General features: G+C 43.3%; 1 protein-coding gene across 4 annotated transcripts in view; it reads right to left on the bottom strand.

Annotated features, from left to right (window-relative positions):
- Positions 1-22,571, bottom strand: part of LOC105837702 (basement membrane-specific heparan sulfate proteoglycan core protein) — a 162,126-nt gene that overhangs the window by 47,078 nt on the left and 92,477 nt on the right. For all 4 annotated transcript variants that reach the window (XM_036292343.1, XM_036292342.1, XM_036292345.1 and 1 more), the window contains exons 10-13: positions 7,672-7,779; positions 3,222-3,338; positions 1,313-1,426; positions 898-1,011 (exon numbers count right to left, since the gene is read on the bottom strand). In XM_036292343.1, the coding sequence (XP_036148236.1) occupies positions 898-1,011; positions 1,313-1,426; positions 3,222-3,338; positions 7,672-7,779 (453 nt within the window). The remainder of the gene's footprint in view (positions 1-897; positions 1,012-1,312; positions 1,427-3,221; positions 3,339-7,671; positions 7,780-22,571) is intronic.

The raw sequence follows: 22,571 nt of genomic DNA on the forward strand, positions 1-22,571 counted from the left end.
CTAAACTATTTCAGGAAAAGAGTCGTTATTTTCGGATGTTGCGCGCCGGGCGTAAAGTTCGGTCAGCGTGGAAAATCGTAAATCGAAAGTCACGCGGAGCGTGCCGGGGAAAATTAAGTTTACGTTTATTCACGTTACAGCGCGCAACACGGTGTGTCCGACGCCGCTCGTCGGCGTCTAATTATGTGCGAGCGCGTAAACGCAATCTCCGTTCGCATAGTTTACCATATTGTAACGGAGAGACGGGGCACACTTTTTCATCCGCGGTGAAACGACGAGTTGAAAAATAAGGAAAAAAAAAAAAAAGTAGCGACAACGTACCTGAGATTTGAAGGGCATGACGGTATATGCGAGAGCGGCGCAATTCTTCGCAACGTTATATTATTTCTACGACGTTAGGCACGTGGTCGAATGAGATCATTGCTAGGTTTACTCTCGCGAGACTTATCAAAGTGCCTGCAATCTTGTTGTTAAACTTCGCAGGCGCGTTTGAGGCTCGTTTAAGCTCAGGCGCCCCTCTCGATCGCTCGTGAATAATCGCGTCGGGTAACCGACACTTGGCGAAGAGCATCGGTGCAGGCTTATCGCCGAGCTTATTGCTGGAACCGTTGCGGCGGAGTTATCCGTTGCGCGCGTTTGCAAAAGAGTGATTATTGACCTCGCGATTAGTCATGAACACGCGACAACGTAGGGTTCACGTTGTCGACACGGGTAAAAGCGACGCAATTAGAGAAATGACGAAAGCAACGGAGGCAAATCGGACTCCGCCGGAATCTACGTCCTTTAAAAAAATCTCATTGATACAATTCCGTTCGCGTTCCCAAAAAACGTTAGAATCGATCGAGCAAGAACAAAGTGATTGACAGAGGGAGGGAGGAGAAAAACAAATTAGCTTACCACATTGGCTCTCATCTTCGCCGTTGCGGCAATCGGCGACTCCGTTGCAACGCTTGTCAATACTCAGACAGGTGCCATCCAGACAACGGAATTGATCTCCACTACAGGTGGTCACTGAAAACGATGACGTAAAGGAGGATAAAAAGTGTATAAATTATAATATAATTCATCATATATATATAAGATTATATTTGCTCTTAATTATGAGATAATGATCATTCGAAAGTTGAGCGATAAAATAATTTAACTTTTTATTTATTTCAAAAAATTTGGGAATTATGACACTAAAGAAATACAATTTTAAAAAGTTACCGCAACTAAACGTGTTTATTTATAAAGTAATGTCATATATTAAAAACTTAATGTAAAAAGCGTCGATGTAATTAAAAAAAAAAAGTAATATAAACAAACAAACCGTTGCAATTATACTCGTCAGAATGATCTAGACAATCGTTCCGTCCGTCACATCTTGCATTTTTGCTGACACACGAACCGCTGGCGCACTCGAATTCATCCACTCGACAACGTGCTATTTAAAAGAGATAGAGAAAAAAAAAATAAAAACGCGTAACACATAAAATAAGGGAGGGGAGGAAAAAAAAAGATAGAAAGGATAAACCGATAAAAAAATTCGCGCAACAAACACCCTCATTGACGATATGATAGCATTTTCACACAGCGATGCCTTGATTTAGTTAAAAGTTTTTATTCTCTGTCCGACAAAGTAACGGGAGAGCTATCGACTCGAGTTTTATTGATTATTGTCGCAATTTGAACGAGTTACTGAAGCATATTCAATTTACGCGATATCAATAATCAATTGAACACATGTCGCGCTCGCAAAATATTCGACAGCCCGCTTTAGTTAATTAAAAATGGCAACTATTTGCAGAAATCCACTTGACCTATAGTAAATATAGGCTATAGCATCGCGTTACTCGTACGCTGGTCGGGGATCCTGGCTGTTTATCGCATTGCGAAAACGTGAAATCTGAAAATTATTCTATAAATAACAAAAAATCGATTAATCTGATTAAAATTTCACGTTATTCTAAATATGAAAAGTTGCGTAACATAAATGCTTGAAGTGTATTTAAAATTGTAAATTAAATTTGTTACAGCTATTTTAACTGGCCGATTCTTCGAGTGCAAATAAAATCTTGATTTTGCAATTACAAAACTCGTCTGGCTGTCTAATCGCCGCGCTGATATTTCAGATCGGTCCAGTTGAAATAAAAATAATGTCCGCAAATAAAACGTCGGGAAACGTATGAGTTTCTTTCGAGCGGAATTTAATGTATTCGCCGAGATTTAATTTATTCGCGACAGTTGGATAACAGTTATTCCGCGTATCGCTGTTAACTGTTTGCGCATGTGACTGTTTTGCGGAGTGAATTTGCAGCCATATGCGCTACTACACATCCATGAATAATTAAGCGCAAGAATCGCCGTCGCGTTATTGCAAGTGCGAATACCTGTTCGCGAGTTTCCGCATAACTTTATGATATAACCAGCGTCGTGCGTAAATTATCATGCGCTACTTCCTAATGAGTTAAAAATGCGAGGGCTCAAATCTCATGCTGCGCAGGCACCGCCGACTCACGCAGGAAAATTTCGCGATAATCCTTCCACCCGCGTGCCCGAAAGATGCAATAGATAGAATTCGTACACCTACCTCTCGCCGCGTGTGAGTTGCGAAAACGTTCTGGCGTCTTGTGTGCGTGTGTTGTGTAGTATTGCGAATCATGCGATGCGCGGGGAAACACGAGACTAAAAAGATGCCCCGCCTTTCGAAACCCGATCGAATGCAATTTGTTTCGATTACAAAACTTCACGGGACAAAATGCAGTAAATAAACGCTTAAATTTCTCTCTCGGTTGCCTCGTGTTCCCCCGGTAATTACGCCGCGCGGCGTTGGAATCTCACGCCGTGACCGCTCTCGCAGGCTGCGTTTCGTTTCAACGCATGATGCGCATAATGCACTGTTCATCCTTGTTTAACGTTTGACAAACAACAAGGATGAACGATGCATCATGCGTATCATGCGTGAAACGGAACGCACCCGTAGTAACGCGACCCTGAAATGTCACTGTGCTATGCGCGCAGTTTGATATCCGTGACAGGGGGAAAAAAAAAAACAGAAGGTGTTTGTCGCGATATTTCTTGTGTGAAATAGTTTAACGCGTCAAACGAGTTTCTTGGCAAAGCTGCAATTTCACGCGCAGATGTCACGTTGTTCCAACGCCGAGTAGCTTGATTTACATGTTTCGCGCGAGTGTGCAGCCGTTTCGCGGCTGATTGGAGTAAATAGTGATAATTCGTACTCATGTTGTAACAATTTTGTTCGTCCCTTCCACCAGAACAGTCCGTGTATCCGTCACAGCGTCGTGATAAGGACACGCAATAACCAGGCGCGCATTCGAATTGGTCTTCCTTGCAAGCTGTAAGAATTGCACTTAGGCTAATCTGGGAAGATTTATGTCGCCGAGAACGGCAACGATGACTCGACTGATGCAGGTCAATTTGAGCGATGACACGCGTACAAACACAGCTGAGAGAATGGCGCTGACGACGATTAGACATATATACTGCTGTGCTGAATGGACGTAACACGTAAGGAGATACTAATGACGGAGGAAGCACAATGACCGTCGGCAATGAATAACGATTCCGTCGACGGGTAAATTAAGCTGCATTCCTAGCTGATATTCAGGAACAATATTTCAGAGAAGAATAGACATTTATTAAATTAGGTTCTTCACTTGCAAGTGAACGAGAGAAGCGAGTAAGCAACACGAAGTGTTTTAGATCTGTTTTGCTTAACTGCATCTGTAATATTTCATAATAGAAGAAATGGTAGTACAATCTCCTCTCCCTCTCCCCCATTTACATTTTATGCAATAACTTTAAGTTATTAATAATGAATATTATATATTGAAAACTTAACGACTGTATTCGTCAGTATGTTGTTTAAATAAAATAGTTTCAAAAAATTAGTTTTGTTTAAAAAAAGAAAATAATATTTTTTGTTATAAATCATGAGTAATCACTGATAGAGTCTTTATGCATCTTAATAAGAAGATATTATGAATGACCATTGTGTTTAATACAAAAGTTACAGCATCACCCCCTCCTTCGCCATTTTCCAGTATTTTACAGATTCGTATTACAGCCACGCGGGTTAAACGAAAGTGCAGTTAAGAAAGACAGATCTAAGATGCCAGAAAGTAATCCGAATAAACAGAGAGACAGAGAGAACCCAAAACAATAATTCTAACGTGGGATCGCGACCCGATGATACGAGATAATATGAAAGGAGTTTCTTGAAGAACTAATTAGTGGCCGAGCAAAACGCGTTAAGCGCGCCCAAGTGACTGGGCCATTAATTAGCACGTATTTGAGGAAATTTCACGGAAGAGATTATAAATGAACGAGGAGTTACGTCAATCGTCGTGCTCCCACCCGCCGTACTCTAATTTACAGCGGCAATTAGTTAACGATGGAGGAACATGAAAGAACCTGCTGGCCGCGGAAGGACACTGCGTGACGACCAACAGTTGCCTTTACATTTAACCACAAGTCGACGACTGTTATTGCACGAGCACACGCGGGAATGGAACATACACACACACATACACGTGGATAGACGTAAGTCGCGCGAATTCGCAAGGGACAGCGATTGAAGCGTAGCGGAAAGTTCTTTACGAGCAAAAGCGACAGAGATAGAGATCCCAACACTTCTCCGGAAAACGCTGAATTATCGTCCACGCTGAAGCTTGGAAGGTGAGGGAAGAGAGGAGGAGTGTCCCGTAATAATATTTCGCGCCAACGTGCTCGCATCGTTCCTTCGACCGAAATTATTCATCGCGATCATCGAAGCATTCTGGCCGCGCGTAGAAAAATTAATCGCCACTAATTTGGAAAAAAAAAAAACTCGGAGCAATGAAAACCAGAAATCGAAAAATTACGGAAAAATAGAACGGCACTTTATCAATGTTCGAACCGCGTTGCGAAATAAATAATTCACGTCTCGTGCCATCGAGCGAAGCGGCGGCATAGGATTACGGAAGTTTCAGTTGTACTCGCTTAATTGTCGTCGAACGGAGTGACAGCTACCGGTTATAAAGCATTTATTCGCTGTAAATTTTTCGCGGCGGCAGTTAATACGAGTTAATACGATCGATCGCGTCATATTAACCGACCCGCTACGACGTGAAGTTTCAAAAATCTGTTCCCTTTCTTTTTTTAATTTCAATTTGTTCTAAAAGAGAAGAAGACAATCGCGATGACGACCGCAGAACCAACACCGAGACACCGCGCCGAGTCGTGAATCGCTCGATGAAGCGACAGGGAGACGTTGCGATTTCTGACATCATCTTAGGTTCAAGGCCTGCCCCGAAGGCCTCGCCCATTTTGACGATTGAATTGCAAACGAGTCACCGAGTTCAATAATCCGCTCACGAGCTCGGCGCCCGGGGCGATACGTCCGAGGACCTTCGTCTGGAAACGATCCCCTCCCCCCCTGCGTATAGGCACTCGAGAAATTAACGGTTTAACCGCTGAATCGGATAAACTCTGATGTAATTCCAAAGTAATCTCGGACTTATTCGAGATAATTGATACGCGATACGGCGGCGTAATATTTTTCCCCGCGTGCCGGCGCGAGCACGTGACAGCTCGTCGTTCTCCGACGAATTTCGTTGTGGTCATTAGAACTTTTGGATTCGTCAAAATAAGCCACCCCTAAAATATCATCCGTCGTCGACGCCGCGGTACAGCGAGAAACAAACATAATCTCGCGCGCGGATTTAGCGCGGGGATGATGACTTTCGCATGCGGATCTACGACGCGATTTCGCGCGGCCGATTTTCACGGCGGAGAAGTTTGGCGGGCGGCCGCGTGACGCTCGCTCTCGTCACGAATCAAAATTGGATTAAAGCGGTGAAAATGCGAAATTCCGGGGGCAGAGCCGGGTGATGGAAGGGCCGGGTCTGACGTTCGGCCGACGGCCCGTGGGAGATTAACGTCGGATTAAAATTGCGGCCGGTTATTAGGGCGGATTAATAAACGCGAGTAAATCTCGTTCGACAGCGGGGCCATCCTGGATTTGCCGGCGAGGAAGGGGGGGAGAGGGGAGGATGTTCCGCCTTCATCTTTTTTCTCTTAATTCGTCCTTCACGCTTCTACGGCATTTACGTCATTAATGAGACGCACGGTAAGTTACGCGAGAAGATGAATAAGAAAAATCGTCAATCGATTCTCCATTGACACGCTCGACGGCACCACGCAATTGTCATTATCACAATGACGTTAGCTTCTGTACAAATGGACGTGCAAAGCGTCGTAAAATCACATAAGTGTGACATGCGTCACCAAACGTGTTGCTCCTCATTACGGTTATTTCCGCTAATGGATTATTGCCGCATAAAATCGCAATTTACAGCGCGATAATTACGCATGTAAACTGCGAAATAATTTCAAACGGGATATCCGAAACGCGTCTGAGAAACGTTTCTTGCATTACAACATAAACGTGGATATGTAAGAGATTTCCGTTCAACTGTGTCTACACAAAATTATCGTTTATTTTATGTAGTTAATATAATTAATGTTATGAAACAGAGAAGCACAGAATAAATCACGTCATGCTGATTTGACTTTTGGCACGAATCTGATTCTGCCACAAAGCAAGCATTGCCGCTTCGAGTCACGTTCAAAATTTCCAAAGGATATTTTCAGCCGCGACTTACCGATCGTAAAATATTATCGATTCTTAAAAAATTAGACCTTTAACGACTCGGATAATAGTTGGCAACGTGCACGACCGGATCGGCCACGAAGCGTGCCTCCGCAAAAGGACGACGGAAATAATAAACTAACTGTAGTTGGGAAAGAACGGCGAGGTAGAGGGAGAATTGGTAGAAGACGGGGGTTAAACGAAGAGGGAAAAGGGATGTCGATGCGGTGCACGGGTGCAACGGCCTTAAACGCGAGGCCGGAGAACGCCACGTCAACCACTGCCACCCACCACGACCACCATCATGTCCTTTTTTTTTTCTTCCCTCCCGTGCACGCTATTGTTATTGTCACAGCTATTATAATTATTGAGCTCATCGTAATATACATACGTCGGAGACCAGTTCGCGGGCCATTACTTCCGGCGCAGTCGCATGCAAGTCTGTCGTGCGGTGTTAGCTGACGATAAATAATATCGGTACGTGCAAGAGCGTCGCCAGTATCAGTTAATGATTCCGCGTGAAGATACCATTTATCAGTATACGCAGATCTCATAGATTCGTACGTGCGAGCACGTTCTTGTGTAAAACTTGCTTCCGCTTGCGTAATTAACCCTTCGCGTGCAACACCCCCGAATTGGCGTTATAAAAAGCCTTCATATTAATCGTTCTAAATTTTCTTCTACACAGAATAAAACATTATTGCATGATATCTTTGCGAGTTTATAATAAAAAGATAATAGATCTTTCTTGGAGATGCATGAAAATTGTTTTCTGAGCCAGTAATGACAAGTTGCGCGGCTCGCTTGAGAGGGTTTAATGGTTTAAACATTGCGGATGCTGTATGTAAGTAAAGGAACGCAAAAGTGCAATATTAGTAACAAAGTTGTCAATATATTAAATAGGTGATTAAAGAGACATAAGAATTCTAAAGCTACAATCAACGCAACTCCACTGTCGGAAGTCTAAACTACATGCGCGTGCAAATAACTGTGATGAGTGCGGGCAATCATCTTACGGATGTGGAAACGATACTTACGGCAGTTGTGTTCATCGGATCCATCGTAACAATCTCGCGCGCCATCGCAGAATTTGCTACTGTCGATGCACTGCCTGTTTCTGCATATGAACTCGGTCGGGGAGCAATCTGCACAAAGAAAGAAAATGTCGATTGTTATACACAATTCTAGGAAAAATATTGTCATTATTGTCTAAATTAAAATTAAAATTATTATTATTATTATATTAATTACATTGCAGACATTAGTCCATGAAAATGTGACGTAAAATAATTATGCGAAACATAATCATGACGTATCATATAGTGCATGTTGGGCAAAGAATGATTTGATATTCCGATCTCAAATCCAAATATATTTTCCAATGACAATCTAATCCGCCTCAGTCGTCGAATGCTTTAATTTAAAAAAAATTTTTTTCTAAAACAAGTAGGTGCTGAATCTCGTTCAATCTCAGGTTGATATTACATGTAAGCGTAAATTACGTTCGCGAGGAAGCGTGAAAAGAGACTCGCGCACACTCGAGCGATCGCGCAAGATCCGCCGGATGGATCGGTACCTTGCCTGACAACACACGAATAAATTCCCAATAATGGGAGTCGGTTGTTTAATATAAATTCTGAGAAGGTCGTACGTAGTGGCGGATAAGTTTTCAAAGGTGGAGCAGTGGCCGTGAGAGGTGAGGGTAGGGTTGCAAGATAAGAGGTTGTAGGTCGGATGGCTCTTTGCTGCACAGACGTCGTAGTTCTCGTTTTTCTCCCTGGCGAGCACCATCGTTTTTAATATTGAGGAAAATCACACGGGTTTTATGATTTTTATAAGATCGCGAGAAAAAACACGTAGCAACCAATTCGATCTCTCGATTGACTAGACGATTTATTCGGCAAAATAGAAAAGTTTTTGAAGTATCTATAGTAAAACACGTTAACAATTAAAAAAAAAAAAAATTCTACTTTCATCACATAATTATTCGATACAGAAAGAAATTTTACACGAGTTATTTCAATCCCGGATATTGTTTGATTTGAAGGGCGTAACTGTTTTCGTTATTGAATTTTTTTGTGCGCACTTACTGACTCTTCTCGTATCGCACAAAGTCAATTGTTAATCTCCGAATGACACAACCGAACCGCAAAACAGCGGGCGCAATTTTTCCGTCGCTCGTTCGGGATTCAATACTCGAGTCCTCTCACTCGGGTTTCGAAATCAGGAACGCACAATCGTTGACCTGCTATCCTATTTCAAATAAACATTCGCCCGCTCGCAAGTTCGACTCCGATTTCATAGGCCGGACGCGTACTCGTCCGTTTCCACTTACTGATCATACGGTCGGCATGACCGAGTCGCGCTTGCACGAGCCGCGAAATGGCATCTCGTTTTCACATTTGTCCCATCGACTAATACGAAGAGGCACTCGTGAATGTAGAAGTGACTTGATGAGTGCAAAAAGCAGAAAAAAGAAACATGATGCCGACTAATAAAACTTAAGTGATGCTATCGATATTTTATCGGGTTGAATAAAACGCAATTTTGCATGGCAGAGGGAAATTATTATTACGTATAAAACAAAATAATTAAATAAACATATGTACACGTACGTACAGTAGTGAAACAGGAAAATAATATTGTTTTTATAAATAATAAAAACACGGTATGTAATTTTGATAATATTATTTATTATTTGTTTAATAATATAGTCACCATCATTTTCTACAATGTTTGTTCATTTAATTTAATTCTTTAATTCTTTGTTTGAAGAAAAATAAACTTTGATTTAAGTAATGTGATAATGCTCGACAATATAACAGAATGGACAAAACAAAAAAATTGAGATTAAAAATTATACTTTCTTCTTCGCTTTTTGATCATTACAGGAGTACAAGTAATGTCTGAATGTTTACCTACGTTTTTCGAATCAAAGTTGGTTTGTTTAAAAAGAGAATTAAAAAATTAATAAATAAATGAACCGGAACATCACAAGAAATAATGGCAATTATATTACTGAATAAATCATAAAATAATAAAGTTGCGTACGACTTGCATTATAAACATGATATTACAATGGTTCTAATATATATATAGTAGATAAAAAAACAAAATGTTATTACAATTTTAATTCTTGGCTATTGAAGTTATTGCATAAAAATAAAAATAAAATGCATATAATATCAGCTGTTTTATGCAATGTTTTTCTAAAATTTGCAGCAAACAGTCACATATATTTTCACTTATTTTTATTAAACCGAAAGTTTACAATAAGCATTTGCATATACACGTAAAAATAATAAACGCGTTTTGCAACTTGAAAATAGAAAAAATTTCGAATGTATGTATTAAGAAGCGTCCATATAATTATTTGATTTGGGAAATCTCTTAAGCTACCTAAGTAATTAAATACGTAAAACGATCCGCGAAAAGAGAATCTAAGAGCTCTCGGGGAGTGCAGCCTTTGAAAATCACCGGGGGCAAAAAAAGTGGCAAATCGTGAGAAAGCGTGCCATTTTGTCTCAAGTGTCTCGGCGCGGCGAGGCCACAATATTGCATTTACCGCTCGAATTGCGCGGCTCTCGATGGAAGAAGGTAGCAGACGGCGCAGGGAGGAAAGGAGGGTGGGAGGCGACAGCGGGGGTTGATCACGTTGTGTAACGGCGGCCGGGTATGCTTTGACACAGGAAACTGTCATTCGATGGCAGTGCTCGACGCTGAATCGCGATAACGCAACGGCGCGATGCAGGCGCGACAGGAATGCCCCTTAAAGCGCTCTCCACCCGGGCGTATTACGCGTCCTAGGGCGGGCTGCACGTCATCGTGCAGGTATCTCACGTTACTCAGGTGGCCACCGAGTAGCGGGGGGTTGCTGCTACTGGTTGAAATTCGCACCGCGAGCGGAGCGTGACTGCGCGCAATGCAAATCAAACCGCTCAGGCTTGTTCATTAAACAGGCCGGCGCGGCGTGCTCTCCGTCTCGCCTCCGTTCAACGGATAGACACAAACCCGTAAGTCAATAGGATCTCAAACTTAAGGGTCGAGTGCTCCTCGGGACTCGCACTTCATGATCCGCGTTTGTATTAATTAAGAGATTTTTCGCACGAACGTTTTCCGCTCGACTCGCTCGCGACTTAGATCCCCAAGGAGATCAAATTTGATCACAGAATGTGCGGATTCGGTAATTCAAGCTGTGATGTGTGATATTGTGTAATAATCGAACAAGATTAATTCGTGATTCGTGTGAAACATATGTATAATTTGCAGACAGAAACGTTTGCGTTAAATAAAATAATATTTGAATAAAACTTATATCTTTTGCATATATAATATACATTTTTTAAAATTCGGTTTCATTTAATTATTATTTAATAATTCTGACTTTTCGCTCTTTCTCGCTTAAATATTTCAATTAAAATTCCTAAAAATTGCGACTAGTTGAAAATTAGTCGTCTTATATATATTCTACAATGTATGTCCTAAAAAGGACCAGATATCATATTAATGTCAATAAAGATCGCGATTTTTACTTTTACAGTCCTGTCTAAATAATACTGTTACTAAATATTAGTAGAAAACTTAATATCAGAAAAAAATTGACTCGGTCGTACGCTATTTTGAAACGAATGTGAAATATTCACCTCGAGATGAGAATAGAGGCGGGAAATCCATAGTTTGACAGCTCGCCCAAAAATAAAATCGTACCTCTTTAAATACTTAATGTCTTGCGATATCAGAGCTATCGATGATGTTGCGCAATGTATTAGTAGCGCAACATCAGAAATGTCGTGTCCCATAGGTATATGTATATCTGACAAATCGGGAAGCAATTGAGAGATCGGGAGAAACATTATTAATCCAGGATGCACCCGCTTTTGCTCGAGCGTTCTTTATACACTTATGCATTTACAATTGCTCGAGATTGTAAAAGATTAATAAATACGTTTTGCCGGCGACATATTAACATGATAAAATCCACAAATCTCTTCCGATGTCATCCAAATAAATTAACTGTAATTAATAAGCTTGTATAAAACATATTTAGCGACAGATTTGTATCCATTGGTAAATCAATAAATAAGAGGACAGATAATCTATCTTTCGTTTCAATAATATCCACAACGTAATGTAGCAAGGAAATAACGCAACATTTTGGCGCATTAATTTACATTCTGCTATTTCAAAGTGCACGCCCGCAATCTTGTCAGCTCGCCGCTTTCCGCGAGCATTCGGCTCCGTTAAAAGCTGCACGAGCTGTTGCACGCGATACTAATGTCGTCGTTACGATACGTCTAAAAACTGGATGGTCGTGACAAAAAGAAAAGGTACGACCCACGCGGCGTGCGCCCCATGCCCGTGCCGCTGTTCCCTGCGCTGAAGAAGCCCGAGTCTGACAGGCAAAGTACACGAGCGAAGTTCCCTCTGCCTCGTGAATTTAAGGAAAGTAAAGCAATTAAGTCGATAGAACGCCACATTTGCGAGATTGCCGGATTACGCGACGTTCCGTGCATGGGAAGGAATATGTCTCCCGTCTTTCGAGAAAAGCATTCGCGAATTAACCACCGGAAATGGTAAATCAGCAGACATCAAGATGACACGCTTTGTCATATAATTGACTATTTTGTTACGCAACCATTAACGTTGATTAGGAAACCATCATTTGTTTGTATCTGGTGAATTTATCCTGTAACGTTTTCTGAAATCGTATTCAGGTATCGAATTATTAGTATTTTAGAGTCTGTCAATATTCACCAGTTTAGCGAGACACTTGTGCCTTATCAGAAAGCAGTATATCGTTCCAAAGGCTGGACGCCTTTCGTATTCTCATAACAACTTCAAGGAGCGCACTTTGAAATAGAAGAACGTCAGCGCCTGCGACCTCGCTGCAGTCGAGGGGCACTCCAGCCATAAATTACACGAATAACTTCCCCGCGCGAGGTGGCTCTTTGTGGAAGGTCCTTGCGCGCGATTCCGTGGACGGCGCGCCCTTTGCGCCGCGCGTTAATCAGAAATAAACCGCGGGAAGAAAAATAAACGGCGGCCTAAGGATCGGAATTGAAAACGCGCGAATATGCGCGGAAGCTTTGGAAAAAATCCATGATATAATTCTTTCATTTTGTAAATTTTAGTGATTGCTCTTCCTTGCCTTATTTATCGTTCTTTTTATTCGATTTCAATTTAATGTCATATTTTTAGTGGAAAGTATTAAAAAATTTTTAATCGTATAAAGATTCAATATGCGAAAATTGAGAAAGAAATTCGTTTTACGTTCCTTGTTTAAAACGTACCTGTATATACACAGTACAAAATGAGTCGAAATTATATGAGTCTCGTTATTTTTGTAAAAAAAAAAATATCTAAAACTATCGCAGTTGTTAAGGACTCCATACATAGATCTGTTAATCGAATCACGGGTCGAGTGCAAGGAAAATAACAAAATTGAAAGCAATAAAAACGTCTTCTTTGTACGGTAATTTTTGGTTATCGCGCTGGTGAACGTTTCGCAAAACTGCTATCTGGCAAATTACCTGCAATAGCACTCTTAAATCAATTTTCGACTAATTAGATTTACACATCGGCCGTCGTCGCTCTATTTACACGCGCGCAAGACGCTTAATCTATTTATTTGATTCGCGCAGATCCACCAAAAGATCAAGAAACTCGAAAGCTATTTTTTCCTCCGATCGATTATTCGACCTTTTTCAGCAACAACCAGGAATAAAAGACCGAGAGGCGCAGCGCGCTTCGAGCCACACCACGAAGGCCACAACTTCCGAAACTTTTCCCGTTCTAAGCGCGTTAAGATTAAGAGCTATAAAAGAATCAGCCCATAAAAATGTATATTGTAAACATGGGTCCTTGGGACGGCACCGTAAACTGCCTCCTCCGCGCCGTGAAAAAGCCGCGCAAACTTTTCCATTTGCCTATTTTACATACACGATGTTTTCCTGCTTAATATTTCACCCTCTCGCGAATTATCATCTTATTTCCGGTGCGGATGCTGCGCGAACATTCATTTTTAAACAATTCCCTCCGGAATAGAGTCCATATTTATTAATTATGAAGGTAAACGCGCGTGTATGAGAATCTGTCAACGCGGTTGACAAGCAGTTGAAAAAAGTGGAGAAAACCGTCATGGTATATTTTATTTAACTCCATTGTTGCGGGAGTCAGAAAGTCTATGTTTAAAAAGTGGTTTGACACGGATGCCTTGAATAGCATACGTTTTTAAAAGTGCGGCCTGGATGCTGCGGGGAAATTCTGTGTCACATCGTTTGCGTCTATGGCCGCATTCAAGGAGAGTGTAAAGGATTCAAATCCCCTTTTCTCCAATTTTTATTCATTTTTTTTCACTTTTGATTACAAAAAAATACAACTTTACTTTTGAATAAACCATTATCACATAAAATATTAAAGACGTGTTCGATCGCTTTGAGACAAAAATCGTTGCATAATTCTCTAACTTTGTAAATTTTATTGATTGCTATTCTCTGCTTTATTCATTATTCATTTTTCTTTTTATTTAACTTTAACTTACTGTCATAATTTTAACAATGTTTCTCATACAGGTACTATTCACTCTTTTCTATTCTTTTTCGACATTTTTTCACATTTTTTTTCTAGAAAAATAATCATAAATATTTTGTGTGTATTTAATAATGTTATATTAAAAAACTACACCTTTCGTTTTTAATTATTTTTCGTCCATACTTTCTTCAAGAAAAAAAAAAGTTACGATTTACAGAACCTAATATTTTTCTCGTTAAAAATCCGAAACAAGAAGGCACTCTAAGTTCGAAGAAGTACAAAAAAGCAATTTATTAGCGCGAAAAATTGCTGTTTAGATAATAACAGAATTGATAAGAGTTCTCTTAAAAAAAAAAAAGAAAAAAAAACCTGGATATAGGATAAACCCCGCCCATGCCCGCTGTGCCTTCTCAACAGCGAGATGCCTTATGCCGCATCTCGGCCGTGCAAATTGCATCGGTACATTTAACCGATCGTAAAGGAGGATTCGCCCCCGGCGGCGGCATCGCGCTAGTAGTTACTTTCATTAATCGCGCGATATCGACGCGATGGAGTAATGAATCCGGAAAATCGCGCCCGTATATCCCCGGGAAATATTCGCGTTGTAAGGCCGCGCGATGATTGCACGGCGGGGCATACGCGTAAAAAAATCTTTTTTACGGCGTATAAAGCGCAATTAAAAAAGCCGGCGGCGGCCGCGCTTTCATTAAATTAGCGCTGCGCAACTCCGCAGATTGCCGAGATGCCATGAACCCGTGGTATTAAAGCTGTTATTATTATGTGTCATTATTATATTACCATTCGCCTATTACCTCTTTTATACCACCTCTGACGCGATGCATTTGTTAATGGAATTCTAATTAGGTAGCGCAACAACTGCGGCGGCGTCCGGTTCATAAAAACAGGATACTTAGAAAAAACAATTTATATCAATCTATTCCTATCATAATATTATATCTTAGACGTTCGCCTCATACGTATGTTACCGTTCCCCCCTCCCCCCCCCCCGCGCGATGCTTATATAATACTATATAATATCACACTCATCTCGAATAGCCACTAGGCTCGAAGATAATACGCAACTACGTCGGTTATTTTACGCAATGCTATGCAAATTGCGTTTTCAAATTACTGTGTAATTTAGCGGTAGATATACATAAAATCACGCGCGACGTATCGAAATATTATAGCATGGAAAATATTCGAAAGGAATCGTCGCGCCAGCCAAAATGAAAGGGTTGTGCTGCCCCCGTTCCCGCGTAATGTTTCCCGGAAGAGAATCGCACTGCCCGGCGGCGGGAGAGGAGGAAATAAAGGGAGGACATTTCTCCTCGCGCGCGTCTCCCCCGCGCAACACTTAAAATCGCTCCCAAGCAATTCGTCTCGACGAAGCGACATAATTCCAACACGGCACTCTCCACGGTGCTCAACGACGCGTGCCGCGTCGAGGATGAGGGAGGGGGAGGTGGAAAGGGGCGCCGGGTACGAGAGAGCGATGGTATCAACGCCGCGGCCGGGAAAAACTCGGCGGCGATATAAAGCTGCAGATATTAGCATGACAAGCAACGAGCATCAAATTGCCGGACCTAAAAGCCGGCCCCAGAAAAGCGGCGAGAGCACAGCCAACCAACCAACCAACCAACCAACCGCCCGCCACTCTCCCCCCACCCCTCCGTCGCCCTTCACCTTGCTAAATCGTCCGTGTGCTTCTAATGGACTGCCGGCGGCGAAAGTTTCGTCTTCCTCCTTGATACCGCCGGAAGACATCCGCGCGCATTTATCCGACCACCCGCGCGCGCGCATGTTCTTTCCAAGAGATCCCAAGGATGTTGGGCGCGATCGGAGAAAAGGGGGATGACGCGGACTTCGTTAATGCACCTCGGAAAGCGTTGCGCCGCCTGACTTGGATCGAATGAAAAGGTTCCGTATGTATGTACGTTCGTATATAAATATTTTGTATACGAAGCACTTTAGTGAGAGAGTCTTGCCGATGTCACAAATGCAAATTCCTGATGAGCGAGCCGCGTGGCCGCGCGGGGTCTGCATATGCGCATGAATCTACATTCGTACGTAATAGTTGTGCACAGATTCGCCACGTATAACATTCGACATAAACGATATAACACACGCCGCCGGTCGGCCGAATACGCGTCGGCGGGGAAATGGTACAGAAATGGCGATCGCGTCCCCCATCTGCCAGCGCATACACGCAACACTCCTCGGGAGAGGCTGCTGCAATACGACAATTGATGCCGGCGATTAATCTTTGCCATGCGATCGTTGCAGCAGCGACGATGGATCGGGACAGAGAGCGCAAAGAGGGTGGGGCAGGACGGCAGGGGGAAACGCGGCAGAGAGCGCGTTAGCTTTTTAGCGGTGCGCCGGAAGCGGTCAACAGAAGTTCCGCACACGGCCCGGCCGCAGTTTAGTTAACATTATTGTCACATAGATGGTCGCGATAATCGTTTTATAAAAATTAACATCGATTTTATAAGCGAATTTGCATGAAAAATCCGCTCTCGGCATGCCGCGCGGGGACTGCGTATGACACGTAGCATGTGTCGACGCCGTGTATGTGGTGTGTGTGTGTGTGTGTGTGTGCGCGCGCCCCACACCATACGTACACATTTCGCATACGTGCATGCACGACTCCTGGTCGCAATGTGCACCGGCGGACCCTGTGTGCATGTGTCGGCGCTTTGCCGCATATAAAATCTGCCTGCATCATGGAGAAAGCGAGCGAGAGATATCGCTCGGGCTCTACTACGCGCGCCTGTGTGAGCGCGAGACGTAAAGTGTGGACGGCCGGGTGCGCGCCGGGGATTCGACATATTTTAGCGGGCGATTTGCAATTTAAATGTCATAATTAATGACGTCCCGTCGCAACGCGCGGCGCGCCGCAGCGTTCGCCGAAAAGTGGCGAAAAAACGCGCCGCTAAAGAGCAATCGCGCTCGGAAAAAAAAAAAAAAGGAAGAAACGCGACACGTAGTAGGGATCGACTGATTCGGGTAAAATTTTCGGGAGGCGAAACGCGAGGAAAATCTCGAGGGGATCGTTCGTAATGCATATGCGACGCTCTTGTTCCTTGGACGTCCCGCGAATTGGCGAGACGAGAGAGAGAGAGAGAGAGAGAGAGAGACGCTCTCGGTCTCGTTAAATTTGCACGATTCCGAATCGAAGGATCCGACAAATCGTCAGCGGCGTAGCTTCATAATGGAAAATAGGAGCGTAGTAAGGGGAAAAAAAAACACGCATAATCGTATCGAATGTCCGATTTAAAAAAATATAAAAACTAAATCCCTCTCTTGTGAGAGAGCGCTCGCCGGCCATCGAAGAGCCCCGATCGCCTGGGGGACGCAAATGCATCGTAGTAATGTATTTTCATTTAAATCCATAAGCGCGGACCGCGCGCGCGTCCACGTGAATGTTGTTTAATATTATTACTTTCCCGTCACGGTTACTTGAAACCACGTACGCGCGGATTTCTGTCGTATAACTGGCGACGAGTCGACATAATTAACGTGTTAGTCTCGCGGAGTCATTTAATCCATTTAATAATTCCGCTGTTTAAATGTTTACAGGGCGGCGGGACGCTGTCAGCGTTAATCATGCGTGAATTCGAAACGGTCCTAATTGAAGTATCCTGTAACCGGTACCTATTTCTAGAGGGCCAGGACAAATATTTTATTCAATGCTCTCGCCATACAGAGCGCCGCGTATCTTGCTTTAAATAGAAACCAGTTTTAATGCTTTGATCTAAAATTAAAAACGTGTCGTTGAACTCGAAATCTTTACCGGTAAGAATTTCGCTTTGCAAAACTAGGTGGGTGGCGTTTGTGCCAGAAGAAAAAAAAAAAACTGCCGCGATTAGAGCGCCCGCTCGATATCTGTTAACCGAGCAATATTATAATTTAAATAGAGAATAATTCGAACAAACATTTGATTATTTAACAGAATTTTTATAGACACGAAATATATATCGTGACCTCGTATCGAGAGCAATGTTGCCGCAATTAATCGATATGTCTAATTGAATGTTAAAGACCGCGAGCACTTCTCCCTCCCGTGCGCTCTTCTTTTAGCTCGCTTTTCGTGCAGCGACTTTGACGACGCAATCAAAGCCGCCTATTACCCCACGCGAATTTCGCGTAACAAGATGCATGCGCTGCAGCTTGCGCGACGGCTATAATCGCGCGCGGCGTATACACGGCACGTTGAAATATCGACAGCGAGCGCGGGCGTTATACGCGCATACAAGGCAACTAGAAAGTAACCCGGTCGACCTCCCGTTATGCTATTTTTTCGCGTTACACTCCCGCCGGTGATGGACTCCCGATCGAGTCGCCTGCCTGCCTGCCTGCTTGCCTGCCGGTGGCGTAAACGACGAATGAACGCAGCGCAATCGCGTCCACAATCGAGCCGAGCCGAGCGCGACGCGTCGCAATCGATAAGACGATTGTAATTTATCGTGCCTCGATGACGACGATCTTTTTCCACCTGGTGGCCCCATGAAAAGGTCGCGGCGCTGACTAATGGGAATGCGACGTCGTCGTCGCCGTGACTGGAGCTTTGAAAATAATTTGCACGATGCACATTCCATTAAATATACTCTATTAATAGCGCTGGGGTAATCGCGGTGCTTGCGCGCGACGATTGCGGATATTACTTCGACGATCGTCGAAATTACGAAGCCAATTTCAACAATACCGGGAACCGAGTGTGAGAATCGTGGACGCGCGCGTGATGATCGTTCTTCTTCATTCGCCAATTTTCCTTTTTTTTTTTTTCCCAGAGCACGGAGGAGGCAATCCGTGCGTGCGTGCGTGAGTGCGTGAATGCACCGACGTACCGTAAGTCGCCTGTCCTCCGCACGATCGCCGAGATAAAAGAAACCGCGGGTAGAGTAGTGTCCCGCGCGCTCATTAATTCCCCGCACGCGCTCATTGTGTCACGCGGATGAGCGCGCGTCTTGCTGTCTTGTGCAGAAATATTTTTATTACCATCCGCAAGAGCAATCCGTCTTCTCCCCCGAGGGAGAGCGAAGCAGCAGCAGCAACGGCGGCGGCCAAGCAGAATCCGCCCAGAAGGAGAAAAGGTGATCGCGAGATCGAGGAGAGTGCATTTTACGGCGGCGTACAACCTGGCGAGGCGTAACTCGATACCCCGCGATCGGCGGCCGCATTAATGAACGGGACACGAGCCGATGATTTAATCCCGCAGTCGACATTACGACGCGTTCACGGACACGTGTGGTGGCTCAAGCTGTATCTTTTAAATGTCGCTCGACGCGCATCTATGCGGGAGACACCACGTTTCGCCTTCTCTCTCTCTCTCTCTCTCTCTCTCTCTCTCTCTCTCTCTCTCTCTCTCTGTCATTCTTGACGCTCGATCCTTCATTTCTGCTCGCTGTCGTTCGTTTCGATCGTGCGTGCGTGCGTGCGTGCAATTGCAGGGATCGTTGTCGCCCGATCGTGGCCCCCGAAGTGCTTAATGAGCAGAGCGACGGTCCCGTTGTTCTACGATCGACCGAGTTCGCGTCTCCGTCGGAATGTTGATCGTGTCGCGTGTGGATCGCGACGCGATAAGACGGCGAGCGAGCGAGCGGCCGGGCAAGCCGGGGCGCGAGAATGCGCGCGGAAAGGGAAAGGGACATCGACGTGTAAAATTGCGCGTTTCTTCGTCGCGCGGTTTCCCCGAACGGCCCGGCGGCAACGCGGCTAACGCGTTGTAATTTGCATCGCCCGGCGATGCAATTAAGATGCGCGACACGTGCGCGCGCGCGGGAGTCGCCGTGGAGCGTTGCGCTTCCAATGTATTAAATTAAACGGCGATGCGATCGGCGGGGTGGATAAAAATAAAATTATTAGCAAGCTCGGGAGTTCGTTGTGCTAATTCAATTATTAAAAGAGCGTGATGGAGAGGGGGGAGCGGTTTAGTGAATTATTTAAATAATTAAGCCCAGAGTGCATGGACCGTTGCAGTGAATTAAAATGGTCTGGCTCTTTTTTTCCAATTTTATTTTTATTTTGTTTTTCACTATACATATATTCTAGTAAACATACATTAATCATTAAAAAGTTCTCATGTTTAAAACATAAAACTTTGGAAAATTTAATTAATATTGCGATAAAGTTCCAATTATGAATAGAATCATGATTACGGGTCAAATTTGCAAAATTAAGTGTTTTGCAGACATATATGTATTAATAAAATCACAGAAATTTTTTTTTACATTCTTTAATTTTTGTAATTATTGTAAAATAAAATCACCCTTAATCATCATTGATATTGGAACAAAAGCTGAATTGCCATTAATGATCTCTTTAATAAGCTAAATATCTATTTAATAATTTTCTGAAATTTATGATACTCTTAGTAGGTTGTATTTAATACACTAAACATATAATAACATACATTAAAAACATACATTAACATACATTAATATACATTTAATTATGCTGACCTGTATAATTGGAACTTTATACATAAACATTTTTTAATATTTTTCCCAAATTCATAATTTCTCGGTTTATTAAACGTATAATAAATAATTTTTCTTTGAAATTATAACATGTTTCCTGCTTACATTGACATTACAACTTTTTTACATATTTGATCGGTAAATTTACACAAACTGATGATTTTTATTAATTTCTTCCTTCTAATGTGATCCATAACTGGATCATCATCTTACACGACATATATTTCTTGTAATAAAATCTTCCCTTAAATCTATGTTCAATTGTAATCGGTATTTTAAATTTACACTCTGGCATTTTTACTGTATTTTACTGACTGTTTTCAAGACTATCATCGTATGCAAAGTCTTTTGTATTTCGCCCGTAATTGGGATTAAAGGCTCGATGCAACTTTCAGTCAAATTAGGACGGTGATCAATTTGCAATTAGATGAAATTCCTGATTATGAGAGAAAGCGAACGAAAGGAGGAAACGTCCAGGTATTCTTGAAGACGTCGCCGACGTATCGCGGCAACGGAGCGGAAATGGATACGTGAGAATAACTCGAGACGAAACGAGATATACGACAGTAAGATAAAATTAATATGCTGACGGGTATCCAGCATTTCTTCGCGAGTATCGCGATTTCTTTTTGAATTCGACCCTCTCTCGTAAGACACTCCTCGCGTCTTCTCGCCGTTGAAGCATCCACGTACAACATCGCATTTGTTAAAAGCGGCTCCTAGACGCTCAATATTATTGCACAATATTACTGATCGTCTGCGGAGGCTATATTGAGTTCCTTTTGCATTATATATATATATATGCAGAAATGCAATATTATCGAGTGTGTTTATAGATCTACTATACTAAATATCTCTCCGCGCGGTTCTCAATAATCTCCGGAATAATTCGCGCCACGAGTCGCGTATTAATTGCAAATCAGAGTCAGCCGCTTGGGATTAAGTTAGCGATTGACATTAAATATGAATACCGGCTCTTGTCCATCGCCAGACGATCCGCGCGACTGGCGCGTACCAAAGCGCGCTCCGTCGCGGCGCGCCTTATCTCCCGGGAATCCGTCCGACGCGGCGACGGAATGAGAAAATTCTTGCGGTCTGTTGCCTTAACAAATACGCGCGTCTTACGTGGCATCTAAAAATAAACGGGTAACACCACGGGTAACGGTGTGCTCGCGATAAAGCGCGCGGGCGCGCGCTCATTTACATCGTTCGATCTTCGGTGCAACCAGCTTCGCTCGCGCGCGCGTTAGACACACGTAAATAAACGCGCCGTCACACGCTCGTCCCGAATGATCGACGGGGATTAAGATGCTCTTCGCGCCAACGTTTTCGCATCCCAGCTGAAATCGACACGCGCGGCTCGTCCGTCAAACTCGTTACAAGATATAACGGAAATAATTTCCACGTTATTTCAAGTGCGCGGATAACGGCGCGATCCTCTAATGGATTTCACGATGCATTAGGACGCACCGGGAATTATATTGTCGCGGATCCCACCGTAACGATATATGAATGTCTTTCGCTACAGTTTCATATACCCGCCGGCTTGATACCGGGCGTCTCTCGTTATCTCGTAAGGGCGCGCGCGCCGCCGCAATAAAGAGAGTATAATTTAATTTCTTGCCGCCCTGTGCGGGCGCGGCGTTCGTCGCGGCGACGACGGTATAGAGATGCTGGGGGGCCTCGTCGTAGTCGCGGCGCGACGAGTACGGTGCAGTAAAAGCTGATGCGTCGCATGAAATATGCGAATAAGGATACCTGGAATGTAGATAAAGAGATATCACGTGACTCCGGTATCTGACGAGGGCAAGATATCCGTCAGAATGGAGCCTCGCGGAGAGGAAAAAAAAAAAAAAAGATAAAGAGCGAGATCTCTCGCGTCACTGCGGCGCTCCCTTTCCCAATTTTCGACCGATTTGTTTAAG

The sequence above is a fragment of the Monomorium pharaonis genome, chromosome 9, assembly GCF_013373865.1.
Source record: "Monomorium pharaonis isolate MP-MQ-018 chromosome 9, ASM1337386v2, whole genome shotgun sequence".
In the NCBI taxonomy this organism is placed as follows: domain Eukaryota; kingdom Metazoa; phylum Arthropoda; class Insecta; order Hymenoptera; family Formicidae; genus Monomorium; species Monomorium pharaonis.